The 15,077-nt window shown below is 36.2% G+C and overlaps 1 protein-coding gene across 2 annotated transcripts in view; it reads right to left on the reverse strand.

Moving 5' to 3' along the window:
- The window catches only part of arel1 (apoptosis resistant E3 ubiquitin protein ligase 1), a 64,557-nt gene that overhangs the window by 25,480 nt on the left and 24,000 nt on the right, over positions 1-15,077 (reverse strand). For both annotated transcript variants that reach the window (XM_028821136.2, XM_051919728.1), the window contains 11 exons: positions 12,271-12,497; positions 10,714-10,951; positions 8,566-8,735; positions 6,468-6,648; positions 6,093-6,343; positions 5,579-5,656; positions 3,934-4,075; positions 3,620-3,741; positions 2,060-2,135; positions 1,848-1,957; positions 1,325-1,504 (listed from right to left, as the gene is read on the reverse strand). In XM_028821136.2, the coding sequence (XP_028676969.1) occupies positions 1,325-1,504; positions 1,848-1,957; positions 2,060-2,135; positions 3,620-3,741; positions 3,934-4,075; positions 5,579-5,656; positions 6,093-6,343; positions 6,468-6,648; positions 8,566-8,735; positions 10,714-10,951; positions 12,271-12,497 (1,775 nt within the window). The remainder of the gene's footprint in view (positions 1-1,324; positions 1,505-1,847; positions 1,958-2,059; positions 2,136-3,619; positions 3,742-3,933; positions 4,076-5,578; positions 5,657-6,092; positions 6,344-6,467; positions 6,649-8,565; positions 8,736-10,713; positions 10,952-12,270; positions 12,498-15,077) is intronic.

Below are 15,077 nucleotides of genomic sequence, written 5' to 3' on the forward strand. Positions count from 1 at the left end.
TAATTTATTATATTGCTTCACAAGGAGAACTACACAAATACAACTTCTGCTTAAACAACCATAAAGGAGGAAGCACAATAATAGGAAGTTTATTACAAAACAGTTATACTTCCCTCATGAACAAACATTTATACTCCCCCCAGACTCTGTCCAAGTGAAGTTTGCACATTCACCATGTGTCTGAGTGAGATTTCCTCCAACATCCTCAGAGATGTGCACATTGGGTGAAATTGTGATTCAAAATACACTTTTTATGAGTGTAAATGAGCTGTGTGTGCCTGTGTGTGTATGGATTGGGCTCTGAGAGGGACTGGCTGTTCTCTGCAAGCCGCTCTGTGCTGCTGAGAATAGGCTCTGGTCGTCTATTACCCTAAATTGGATTAAAAGAGTTTGTAATTCTTAGGCATTAAAATAATTGTAAAAAAGTAAGTAAGAATGAGACAACACCTAAACCTAGGTATTTTCAGGCATTTCTAAACAAAATCACAGAATGGCTCAGTGTTTTTGTTACATTACACAAAGAAGGAATTAGGACCTACACACGAACTATTCCATGACAACACAAAATATAACCAAGTCTGACCATTTTTGAAAACGAAATGTAGAAGAGAACATTTGTAGAGATGTATAAACGTAAAACCGATATATATAACTGCAGATCTGTTAAATCAGTACTGTTTAAAAAAATTAAAAAATGGTGGTACATTATGTAAGGTATGTTCTACCAGTTTTTACAATGGCAATCCTAGCTAGATTCATCCCTGCTTGAACACTACAGGGAAATATCCATCCATCCATCCATCCATTTTCCAACCCGCTGAATCCGAACACAGGGTCACGGGGGTCTGCTGGAGCCAATCCCAGCCAACACAGGGCACAAGGCAGGGAACCAATCCTGGGCAGGGTGCCAACCCACCGCAGGACACACACAAACACACCCACACACCAAGCACACACAAGGGCCAATTTAGAATCACCAATCCACCTAACCTGCATGTCTTTGGACTGTGGGAGGAAACCGGAGCGCCCGGAGGAAACCCACGCAGACACGGGGAGAACATGCAAACTCCACGCAGGGAGGACCCGGGAAGCGAACCGGGTCTCCTAACTGCGAGGCAGCAGCGCTACCACTGCGCCACCGTGCCGCCCACAAGGAAATATTTTCAAGTGAAATCTAAAAGAATAAAATCTTACAGGAATGAATATTACCACAAAATGTAAGTGTTCTGTTACACATAAAAGAATAGGATTAAGAATTTCATGCCAATTGCTTAGGGAAAGATAAAGTGGATCTTTTTCTGTTCAAGCGACAGAATATGTGTACCTTGTAGCTCATCCGCAAGCCTATGATCTGTGCTAAAAAAGAGCGAGTAAACCTTGCTCTGACTAATTGTTTATAAGCTCCACCAAGCGCTGATTCATATAAGCATTTGCCAACGACTTTTCCTGCAAACTCATACACCTTCAGTCTAAAATGGACAGGACGTTCAGAATTTGGATGGACCTATGAAAAAAGAAAAAAAAAAAAGAGAATGAACTGTTATTGGTGGAAAAAAAAATGACAGTAGTGTAATCGGACTTGTAATTTGCCACCAAATACTTTTAACAGAATATAATCTGGTCAGAAATAAGTATGAGCCAGATAAGATTTAATCAAAAACACAGCCTGATTTTTAAGAAAGGCAGTGAAATTCATACATATCAAATATTAGAAAAAAGTATAAGCTGCCATAAAGACAACATTCTGTCATGTCTTCACAAAAGTCAACATGTATAAATCTACATTATATTTCCTTTTACGAAGAGCTCATTTTTAGGACTCTACAGAAAAAGAAAAATGACTTTACCAAGCCTTGATTGGTGTCAATGAAACGAGTAAAGAATTGATTTGATGTGTCAAACAATGATTTGCAGATCAGTTCAAACCATTCCCTTCGTGGCCCACCCCAGTCCAAGGCTAAAAAACACAAAACAAAATTACAATAAGAAAAATTCAGGAGTAAATCAGAGTTCAGAAATAAATGACATGACATAGTATGAGTAAATAGATTACACATACCTTCCTCATCTTGGAACACAATCTCAAAATTTTTACTCCAATCAGAAACTGAAAAATTTTTTGTAGCCTTAAGGGACTAGATGAAAAAAATAATACAGTATTTAGAACACTGATCCATCAATTTTTCCCAGTTTTCCAACTCAAGAAAGTTTAAATTGTATGTCAGTTCACCATAATAATTAACACTGTAATTCTCCAGGTTTACACTTGTTGCTGTACTGCTTGAATACTGTGCAGTATATTTAAAGAAATATGCACTTCTTTGATGGTTACATTAAAGGCTTTAAGAAGAAATGTACGAGGAGAGTTGATATGGATGGAAAGTAAATATTAAATACAAATAAAATGATCTCCAAACCTGTTTGTCCTTGAGATTCTAAATATGTTTCCACCATGGAAGAACACTGGAGAGCATAAAATGTCTGGAATGACTGGCCACGCCCAGTTTGTCTACTACCACTGTGGCTGTTGTACCTAACCCTTCTATCAGTCAGCATCAACTATCTTAATAACAATCAAAAACTATCTACAATGCACCTGTGCAAAATGCACTGATTTCCTCCAGTTGTTGTACCTAGCCCTTCCATCACTGAGCATTATCCATCTTAACAATAATCAAAAATGATCTACAATACACCTGTGCAAAATACAATGATTTCCTGGTTCAGTGGTTCATTTGACACATTCAGACAATTGCTAATAAATTATGTTAATTGGGTAGAAAAGTACATGGAACTGACTGTTAAAGATGAGATTCAGGCTTATCATCAGAAGGAGTTTTGGCACATCTTATACTGCTGTACTCCCAAGCCACCCAACTCTTAAAAGTGGGGTCTCCAATATTCTTTATGATTGGCAGGGCACTGAAACATCCCTTTCACAGGATTCAGCTCAAGTGGAGTAGTCTACCCCTTGGTTTAGCTCAGACTAAGATTAAGATATAAGGCAACAATGGAAAGTGACATTTAAGTATTGTGACAAGCTACCTTTAAGATTCATTATAAATCCCAAGGGCACATCAACCATTTTCACAGAGTTTTGAAATACAGGATTAACAGGTGTGAACAAATACTGCACCATATTCCAATCCTCTAAACCATGGCACAAATTAATTCATCATTCATTTGACACATGTTGAAAATGATCATCATGGGCCTTGACTAGGTCTCCAGAAAAAAAGAACAGGTTTTAGATAAAAATAACAGGTCTCTATAAAGGCACTCATCTTTGGAGCCTTGGTGAAATTTTCTGAGGGTTAGTTTTAGGAGAAATGGCGAAGGGGTAGGGGTGGGAGGGCATGTTATGCTTATTTGATTTGCTTCATTTCTTGGTTTCCAATTTGAATATTTAAAGAAACTTCCATTTGTCTGCAAATTGGGGAAGCTGTTTTTTTACTAGATAGGTCTCTGTAACCTTATTTAATGCAACCAACACAACATATTAACTAAATATCTTGACATCTTCAATTAAAAGCAGATTAAATGCTCCTACTTCAATTGTATGAAATCACATTACCGTACATACAAAACGTCGTTACAATAGTAGCAATGCTGGACTCACAGTATCAAGGAGGAAGTTGCGGCTAATCTTCAAACAGATTTTAGTACGAGGTCGTTTTGAATGCAGTTGTCTAAGCTCACGCTGGAAGAAGTTCACTTTGTCCTGAAATGTTTCTGAGCCTCCTAACCCAAGAGAATTAAAAGATAAAATAAAGTTTTCTAATTCAAACAATTCCATTTCAGAGAAAGATATCATTAGGTTCCTGTTAATTTAAACCGTAATGAAAATTGCTTATCTTTTGTTACAAGTAAAATCTTACAGGACTATTTAGTATATTTAAAATCACCATTTAATAGAAAGATACAAAAACTTACCAATGTTTTTATGTAGAAACCTTATAAAGGTGGCTGCCATGATATTCCTTTCCTTACAGCTGAGCTCTACTGGTGGCTGCATTCCGTCATCCACAACAAGTGTTAGGTGTTTATGAATTGGGTCAGGACCATGATATGAAAACTAAAAGAAAATAAGCCTTCAGTGAAGATTTAACATACAAACTAAGGGCACTTCCAGAAGACTGCAACAATAAGGCAGTAATAACAAAAATGTACAACAGTAAATTAAAAAGTAAAGGCAATTTGAAAACTACACAGTTAATCACAATGGATAGAAGCGGACATAATTCATCATATTTATGATGACTTTTGGGTAGTCTGAACATGGACAGCGCAGTGCTCAGCGTCAACCAGACCAACAGCAAAGGTCAAAGGCACATGGATGCTCTGCTGCAGGACTGCACCATTGTTGAACAATTCACCATAGTGAGATTTCTTTAGGCAGAGGGAGTGAAACCTACTGACATGGCTTTGTACAGAATTAAACACCGCGTGACTCAACAAAGTTTATGAATTGGTAGAAATGTTTAAAGTGAAATGTGCAAGTATAACCGACAAAGCTCGATCTGGTTATCCATCAACATTAAGCACACTACTCAACATTGATATGGCGAACACCTTCTTTAAAGAAGACCAACAGATTGTGTTCTCCACTGTTGCTGCACATGTGGATATCAGCTATTGATCTGCCAATGCCACCTGGCATTGATGACCTGGGGTACCGAAAAGTTTGCACAAGATGGGTACCCAAAGAGCTTACTGATCTGCATAAACCAACATCATTTGGTGAATTTTAGCAGGTTTCACTCCCTCTGCCCAAAGAAATCTCACTACAGCACATTGTTCAACAATGATGCAATGCTGCAGGCACAGTATTTTGTGGGTCTTGACTTTGTTTAGACTAAATGACACAGCGCTGTACTATGCATGTCTGAACTACTATAAGCCATCGTGAACATACTGCATTGCGTCAGATTCTATCCCATGTGGTTACCACGTAATTTTCAAATTTCCTTTTCTTTTTGATTTACCCTTGTATATTATACACCACATATAATATGGACTTTGAAAGTATATAACAATCTTTTCAGAAGTAACATTAACAATAAAAAGGAACATAATTGCCAACCCTTCATTTTTTACTAGCAGTGTCATGAGTAATTTGTATTTTATGCAAGCTTCTGAACATTGAAGAATTTGCAGATAAAAATAATGTATAGCTGCCTCTTTTAGATAAGAGTTTCTCATCAGCTATACTTTTCTTTTCCAAATTGTTCTTCAATTTCAATCCTACTTAATGCTGTAAAGATATACATAGTCAATCCTTAAATACAGCTAGAGTTATCATTGAGAGGTGGATAAATGAAAATAGCACTCATAGCATTCTTTTTGCAAATCACTAGAGATGAAGATATATATTTCTTTAGATCCAGTTAATTTTACTTCAAAAATACATTTTGGGTGAAACACTGGCTTTGGAAGCATTTTATTATTCTTTTCTGTAAGCCTGCAGTAAATATCGTGTAATTTATTTTAGTCAGAGGATTACATTATAAAAGAAATAGTAGTACAGTAAGCGTAACACTTCATTGTGTTTTAAATCAAATATAAAACAAGGACTTGCCTTTGTTCCTGGACATACTCTAAAAGTGAAAAGGCGCCAAGGAATGATTTTCAAATAATATTCCTTTATAGAAAATTGCTTAAGGAGAGAAAGAAAAACAAGACTTCACTACTAAAATTTGGAAAATTAAAAAAAGTCAAAAAAGTTTATATTTCAAACAGATAACAAGTTTACAATTAAGACCTGATCAATAAGGAAAGGTATAACAATAAAAATACCAATTGTTTTTTAAATGCAAGATTACTAGTTCGTACTTTACACCTAGGAAAAGTAAAATCCCACAATACCTCCATAACTAAAAAGTCTGAAATGCAAAGTTTGTATTATGATTAGAAGACTGAATGCCAGAAGACTCTGCAACATCCTTTAACACTTAAAAGTATGACTAACATTAAATTAATAACTTTGGAGTTCAAAAGAGAGTAAAACTTCATAGCCATTGAGCTCTGAAATGTCCCTATTTAGTATTTCCTTCCTGTTCATAGCTTTTTTTTCTTTTAATATTTTAATTTACCTTTGGTGATATATAACAATATACTTTTTTTGGTTTTTTCACTTTCTCTACTTGTCCCTCTGAAGGAGAGTCCCTGTCCTCCTCATCCTCTTCATTGGCTGTTGACAGTCTGCGCTGAGGCGCTAGCACTGCAGAGGAGGGTAGCTGCCAGAAAAAGTTGGAGTAATTCCCTGCATTATAAAGGTACGCCTCAAAGTAAATATTCATCCCTGGAGTTGAGACGTTTTTTTCAACAGTGTTTTTTTCATTCTCTGAAAAAAAGATAACATTGGTTAAATATAAAAGCGTCTGCAAAATATACAAAGCCATTTAATGAAAACAAAGAAAAAAAGTCACCAATAACACAAATCATTTCCAAAAGCTAAGAACTCTCACCACTGAGCACAATAATATCAAATTCTCCATTGCTTATTGTTTGGTTCTGATAGGAGATGCAAACCCTGAAACATCCTTTCTTCAATAAGGTCAACTTTAGCAACACCTGGTAGAGTTGTTTATTTGATACTACTGACTTAAAAAAGTAATCCCCTGATCTTTCTTCATCTTGAGTGTCCAGCTAGGAGATGCAAAAAGACAAAAACAAATCATATAATTATAAGGTATTAAGGAAAAACAATAATTATATAAATGCTACAAACACAAGCAAATAAACTTACATATTTGTAGTAATCAACTAAAAAAAAAAAAAAAAAAAAACACACATTCTCAGAATTGTTTGAGTCTTGCTAAGTATGCTGCCTCCAAAATAGTACTGTGCGAAATTCTTTGTCAATAAATAGTTTTCCTCAAAGTCGAGCAAGAGGAATCAAAATCTATTCATATATTTCTCAGCAGTCATCATCCCATCAGTTTTGACCAGATCCATCACACTGTTGGCTGAAATGAATTCCCAAGAACATGAAAGAATCATTGCTGTGCTTCACAGGAAGGCCAAAAACAGGAATCAATGTACCTCTTTGCCAATCTTGAACCTGACATGCTAGAATTTCCATGAACCAAAATTTTCAAATTTGGACTTTTCATTCAATGAGACTTTCTGTCACTTCATGTCTGTCAGAGTGAGTTACCACAGACATTTCAAAAAGCCTTTTAAAGATCCCACAGCATTCAGGGCTACCAACCAATAATTGGTTACAATGCATGGGTAGCACACTTGGCTCAGGTAACTGCTACCTCATTAATCTGAACCAGGTATGCTGTTGATTGAATTTAACAAATAAATGGAATGGAATGGCTGGGGATACATAGAATACAGGGTTGCGAACCTAGCCTCTTATGTTCTTGCCATCTCACAAGGTTTTTGTAAAAAATACAAGAAATTCTTGTTACATTTTCTTGTTTATTTCTATCTGTTCTAAAGTTATATGCCATTTCCATAAGCAAATAAACACCTACTGCCTAGAACACTAGGTTTAAACATTTTAAGTGGCTAAAACATTTGCAAAATACTATATAAATATAATCAAAAAAATACAACAAACAACTTGTTGTTCAGGAGTGAGCAATGTTGGTTCTAGAGGGCCACAGTGGCTGCAGTTTTTTTGTTCCAACCCAATTGCCTAATTAGAAACCAATCCGTGCCAGTATCGGACCTTATTTAATTTCATTTTAACTCTGCAATGTCAGGTCATTCTTATACTGTAGACTTTTCCTTTCCAAAGGTATCATCCAAATCATTTGATGTTTAAAACTTCACTTTGTTCTCTTCAGTTTTGTTTGAAGTATTTTATTAAACCAGAAAGTTCACAATGAATACACACAGGTGTAAACAGAAGCAAGTTAGATGGATTCTTTTGTTACATGCATGTTATATTTAATGAGGAGCAATTAAAAGCACTGAATGCAGTTGTTTAAGACTGAAATAACCATTTAAGGGTGGGGAATCTTAACAAGCAAGACAACAAAAATGAAGTATCACAATGCTGGTTGAGCAATAAGTGCTTCATGAGCAATAGTTGACTCCTCATTATGAAACTGGGTTGAAACAAAAACCTGCAGCCACTGCAGCCCACCAGGACCAATGTTGCTCACTCCTAGATTATATAAAGTACATGTAATGCTTATACGTACTTTAAAACTTAACAATTTTACCTAAATGCAAATGTGAAAACATGCCAAATAATTTAGAGCAATATCAAAATATATGGTCTATTTTTATATGGACAGAATTTAAGTTACTAGGCAAAATACATACTGATAAAGAATGGTTTAACAGTAGATGAAGTGTAATAGAAAATACTTCAGTTTTAAAATACAATAATGTACTACAACTTACAGTCTAACAATTTTAATTTTAACAGGACTAAATCTGCAAAACATTGAACATTTGATGTTTAAAGTCTGTAAAGCTTGGCTTTCGATATTATTTCAATATTTCAAGTTAAAAAAAGACTTTCAATACCTTAAATAAATTACAACTCATTAATGGGGAAAAAAAAGACACAACAGAAGGTGAAGTAAATGATTGTCTTACTGGAAGAACCTGTACACCATATACATGTTCATCATTTAGGGCAACTGAATTGTTTGTTGGATTTCCATATTCATCTCTGGGTTCAACCTGTAAAGTGTGCTGCTGTCCAGCTGTCAAAACCAGAGTGGAAAAATGGCAAGTAATTTTTGTTTTAGATGGAACGACAGCTCCTACAATGGAAAAATAAAATATTTTTTAAAATACAGAGTAATGAAAAAGCATGTCTACATGTGTAACACCTTACCTCTTTATACAAAACTGGACACTACAGATCCAATTTCATGTTCATTGAATATATCTCTGCAGATTTCAATTCACAATTACAATTTATTTGCTTCATTTAAAAGGCTGAAGTAATAAAAGAGTTAATGTGTTTGTCCACTGGCAAATGTCATAATTTCTAAATGTTTCTTGTTGTCACTTTGGGGTTTTCCTAAATGTATAAAAGGTTTGAACAGTTCCCTACATGCTTTTCTTGAGTTCATCAAGAAAAACATTGCATCATGTTTTAGATTTGAATAGATATTTAAATGTGTGACAGTCTAAACCCAGATACATTTATAACTTCCATTTTCAGATATTGATTTTACATGCGACAGAGATATATTACAAAATACTAATCCCAGAGGATATGCTTACTTGGTAAGAAAACAGAATGTAAAACTAAGCACAGTAAAACTTCTGTTTCAGACTTATTATTTTATCCTTAGAAAATTTAACTTTTGGTAGATAAACTGAAGTAAAGTATGAGTAGATTTGGATTAACTCTAACACTATAAACAAAGAATAGAGAAAAAAAATCATAATGTTCTTGCAATCTCAAGTTCAAAAATAAGAGAAAATCTACTGAAACCTACTTGAGGCTAGATAAAAATGTCAAAAACATAATTGAACTAACTTTTTTATTTTAGTGTCTACATTGTATAATGGATAATCTACTATTACACAAAATTTTTACTAGGATCTTCAGTCCAAATCATCATTTAAACTAGCCACAGGTTGTAATGTAATGCCCTACATATTTAGTATACAGATTCTTAGTAAGACTTAACTTGATTAATCGGATTAAAGCAAGAATATTTAATACATTAAAAATTAACATGGACAACAATAAGTTCATACGGTTAATATTGTTCCACACATAGAATACAGTTCATTTTTTTAAATTTGTATATGGTAATCAATATGCAATAAATCACCACTCTCCAGCACCATGACAGGAGTATTAACACAAAAAAGAGGCTCCAGTTGACTCATCTGTTATTTACTCTGTATGTATGCCCTATAATCACTGTTTAGACCTCAAATCATGGGATTTACTACATATATCACTCTATAAACATTTTACAGAGCGAGGCAAAAAAGCACTTAAAATGTATTTAAAAGTGTCTTGTTATACTGCACCACTTTTAAAAGACTAACTACTTTTAAGTACATAATACCCAAGTCCTTGTTTTGTTTAATGAAAGGGTTTTAATTAATGCTGCCTTATTGAAAACGGTTCCTGGAACCTGAAAGAAACTTTGCAGCTTGCTTGGCTCCAGATGAGTATGTGGAAAACTGTGCAGACCTGGAAAGCCTTCAACAAGACTTTAATGAAACTGAGACTACTGACTGATTTCAAGCTGAGCTGTGCTGTCATGAAATCAAGAACCTGTTGTTTTCAATAATTTGGAAATAAATCAGTGTTAATACTAAATGAAAAAACTGAAAAAACAGCAGAAAAAATAATTAATGCCCCGGTCATTTTCATCACATCTTCTCAAACAAGCAAGATAATCTGCTTTTATGGAATTTACAGTGTCTTCAGTGTGTTTTTACCACAGCTATAAGCAGGTCAATCAATCAGTTTTCAAACCAATTCAACGTTAAAACTGAGCACTTGATTTGGATGGTGCCCGGGTTACCGGTAACAGGTTACAAACTGTACTAGCCAGCTAGTGTGAAAATTTCTTATGAGAGACAGTATCTCATTGATAAGGTTCCTTAAAATAGGTTCTATAGGCAATACCAGCTTAAGGTGGTATTTCTTAAAGTCTTTGACGTGAATCAAAAATGGGTTTCTTAAAATAAAAGGGAAACAAGAATCAAAACATAACCCTTTTCTATGTCAAGAAAAACAAAAAAAACAAAACACAAACATAATACCTGGTTGAAATACTTTGTAGTAAGGGCTATATGCCACATTTAGCCCTCCCAGCTTCACTGTTATTTCATAGCGGCCAGCTTTCCTCACTGTGAAAGCAACCTTAACCACATTAGTATTAGGCTCCTGAAGCACTTCTTGTGACACTGGAATGTCTTGTGCCAGCTCAATATGGGAAATATGCACACGCAAGCCAACAGGACGGGCTGCTGGAAACGGCTGTCCATTCTTGTAGAATAACTGCAGGGACAATATGGATAAAGCAAATTAAAAATGATATATAAGAAATTAAGCTTTTAACATACAACATTTAAATACCTGTTAAGAATATTCAAAGAGTTGAGCCTTCTGCTTAAAGTGAAAGAAGTTTGCAAATTCTGTAATCAACTGAATCTAAGGTTAAGCTGTTTTCAAGTTCTACTTTTATTACAATGTCGAAAAGGATCAATAACATTAGAATACCACCAATGAAAAGACAACCCTTTAACATTTTCATTTATTTTATTTTCTTCTTAATTGCCCTACATTTTTTAATAACACAATTTATGAATGCTACTGGATGAAAAATACACTTCTTCTTTGATAGGATATTGTAGGTTCATTCCACACAAGGAATTAAATAAAAGTTGAAGGGGAAAAAAGTATCAACACACGTAAGGGAAACACAAGGGAGAGCACAAAATATCAAAACATCTGATGACAAACATAATATGCTGCCTCACTGGACCTATAGATATTTGGACCACTTCATTAAAATTTGGGATGGCTCAAACACTTGCCTTCCTCTTCATTTAATTATTTCACAATACTGGGAGCATCCCCAAATAGTGAACAAATACCCCAACTCTCTTTTTTACTCTAGACTTAATTTGCGTTCTTGCATAGGGCTTCTTTAAACCCACTTTCACTGTTACCTTCAGCCTAGCTACACAATCACTTCTGGGTCCAGAAACAGCCCTTCTTTGGTTATAGAACACAAACTCCAGTTGGTCAAAAACTAGTCCTAGCTGCTCTGTGAATCTCTGCAGCCAAAGACTTCAGGAATCTTTAAATGGCTAGGCCTCACATATAACCTCGATCAATATATTAAATGCATTCTCCTAGGCACATCCACCTCTTCCCCACCTACCCCCTTTACACTGGTGGCCTTGCCTCTTGCTCTTTGAATGCACAATTTATAACATTGTATACCACCCCCAACTTTGGCTGCCTTCTACACAGGCATACCAGGTTGCATTCTCATTGGTCTCAACCCAAACACCTCTACCACCACCCCAACCAAACCCTCGTTTTCAAATAGTCCATGGGACACATTACCCTGCATTGTGCCATCTTGATAGAGCCAGTGGCCTTAGTAATTGTTTGCCAACCAACCACCCCATAATATACAGGTACTTAGTGTTATTTTTCTACTATTGTTTGATTATAAGAACTAATCTGATATCTATTCAGATTACATTTACTTTGACCAACTGTTGCTAAAAACCATGGTCAAACATTTCTTAAATGACATCTGAGTCTTTCAATTATGCTTCAATATTGAAAAAAAGGTTTCTCACGTGAACTCGGAAAGTCATAGCATGACCCACTTCCTGTGGCTCTTTCCAGTCCCAAGAGACTTTACATGACCTTGGGTCAAGGTAGTTGCCACGGACATAATCATAGATAGTGCGATCTCCTCTTCGGCCACGTTCTTCATTCTGAAGAAAACTGACAACTCTAGCTGCAAGCTCGCACAGAAACTTTATTGTAAAGACAAACGCAATGATGGAAACTGTAATTCCACCTGTCAGTTAAAGAGAGATACTTTTATTAAAGACAGAAACAAACAAAAAAAATCCAATCAAACATTTTCTATCTTCCATTTAATTCATTTCCAATGAACCAGAGTTTGTACAAACAGCAATGACCAGGTTTCAGAAAACATTCATACCACACTTGGCCATCACAAGCAAGATAAATGTAAAACATGTCATAATAATCATATTAACAATACTATAAGCATTGGACAGTGTCACACTCTTCAAAAATATAAGAGTAAATATTTATATACAATCTTGATCAATCGGATATGGTAACCTATATTCCATCTTAGGCTATGTCCACATTACTATGTTTTCATTTAAAAATGGCATTTTTTAAACCAAAATGATTCCTGTCCACACTAGTGTTTTCACATCATTTACAAAAGTACTCCCATCCACACTAAAATGACTGAAAACTCATATGATATACAGGTTTATCTACACTTGGCATGTGCAGTTCAGCAGAAAAATCCTTAAAGGGATGGTAACACCACCGGCCACGGAATTTATCACAAAACTGTACTGACCAGTAAAATATTCAAACTGCACAAAATGCAATTTAAATGCATACACATAAGCAACAAAACTAGTGCCATAGAAACCAAATATTCTATACCTGCTGTGTTGGAAAATGGCATTTTTCTGTGAATGGTGACCAATAATGTAATGAGATGTTGTAATGAGCAAGACCCTGGGCCCCATGTGTCAGACACACACGCACTGCATACTTTCCTGAACATTTCTAACCTGCAAACTTACATATATGCACGTAACTAGTAGCATTGTGTGCTCATGAAAGTCTTACCTATGGGAACGCATTCTAAATAGTTGCAGCACATGTGTAACAAACAGCAAGACACTAGTAATACAGCAACAGAGGGTTGTTAAAATCTTATCACATATTGCTTAAAGTGTGAATGAATTTAGATGTTGCTGTAGAAAATATACACCATATGACAATATACTTATAGATATACACACTACCCAAAACAAGACTTTCTTTTGTATTTCTGTTATTAACACAGCTCAAGTAATTACTTTCTTATCCATATTACTAACCGAGAATGCTAAACCGGATGATGGACGCAGGCACATCCGGCAATGGGCCGTAGCTGCAAAAAGACGTACTGCGCAGGCGCAAAAAGAGTCCGCGAGAGTCGGCTGAGAAGCCGAGAAAGGCGGATAAAAGAGGGCGAGAGAGGCGGATGAGGGTCCGCGAGAGGCGCAGGCGCAAAAAGAGTCCGCGAGAGTCGGAGAGGTGGACGAGACCACAGAAAAAAGGAGTGAGCACATACAAAAAGTAGTCACAGAAATGAGGCGCAACGAAAAAAGGAAAAGGCACATAAAAAAGTAGTCAAATGCGGGCAAAGCACGAAACACATTGCACACAAAACAAAACACACCAAAAAAAAAAGAACAGACGAGCGCACAACAGCAAGGCACGACCACACCCCCCCACCCCCCCACCCTACAGGCGCTGGACGGGACGGGACGGGACACACACCAAGAGGGGGATTCAACAAGCCCATGGAAGACAAAAAAAAAAGAACACAAAACCACCCCACAGACCCTACAAGCAAGGGACGGGACACACACAAAGAGGGGGATTCAAACAAGACACAGGAACACAAAAAGAAAGAAGACGCTCGCGCAATAACAACCCCCCCCCCCACACATCCATAAGAAGTGACACCCAAAGCCACATATTCTAAAGTGAACGTCAACACCTTCACACTAGGCAGCATAGGTGTCGGCATAGGTGTCAGCATAGGTGGATGTCCTTACAATAAAGCACTATTAACCGTTCAACTGCAGAAAAGGCTCCATATTAACAGTGAGTGCGATCCTCCTTATTACTTATCCATATTTCGCATGCTGAGAGAGAAACAAGTCATGAATACACGGTCACGGGTACAAAACGATTCACGTGTCAAAGTGCTGCATCGAAAGAAGCACGATTTCAAACCGAAAGAGCTCGCGTATCAGACATACAAAAAAGGGAGCGAAGAGACAGAATACATGAACGGAGACGTGTACAACGCGCAAATGAACTGACAGAAAAAAAAAAAGCAAGACGCGAAAAGCACAAAGCTCAAATGACCGACATACAAAAACGGACAAGGCTCGATACAAACAATGCACGGCGTAGACTGAAACGGACTTTGCGCAAAGCGGAGGCGAAGAAAAAAAAAGAAAAAATAGCGCGTCACAAATAATGGACATGCAACAAAAAGGCAATCAAACGCAAAAAGAAAAACATGCCCGTCGCGGACATCAACGCCACACACCTGTTAAACGCTTACGCCAAATGGCTGAAAACGCCTTCAATAAGGAATCCACTATTGAGGAAAATTCATTGGGATTAATGAATGTCATTTGCAATCATTGTCATTCACTTAACTTCACAGAAGAAACAACTGGCAATACAAATAATGAATTTACACGTTGTTGTCAAAAAGGTCAGATTAGACTGCCTCCTTTACATTCATATCCTGAATATCTAAAGAAGCTTCTAACTAACGATGTGCCTGAAAGTAAAAACTTTAGGAACTGCATTAGAT

Source organism: Erpetoichthys calabaricus, chromosome 16 (genome assembly GCF_900747795.2).
Source record: "Erpetoichthys calabaricus chromosome 16, fErpCal1.3, whole genome shotgun sequence".
In the NCBI taxonomy this organism is placed as follows: Eukaryota; Metazoa; Chordata; class Cladistia; order Polypteriformes; family Polypteridae; genus Erpetoichthys; species Erpetoichthys calabaricus.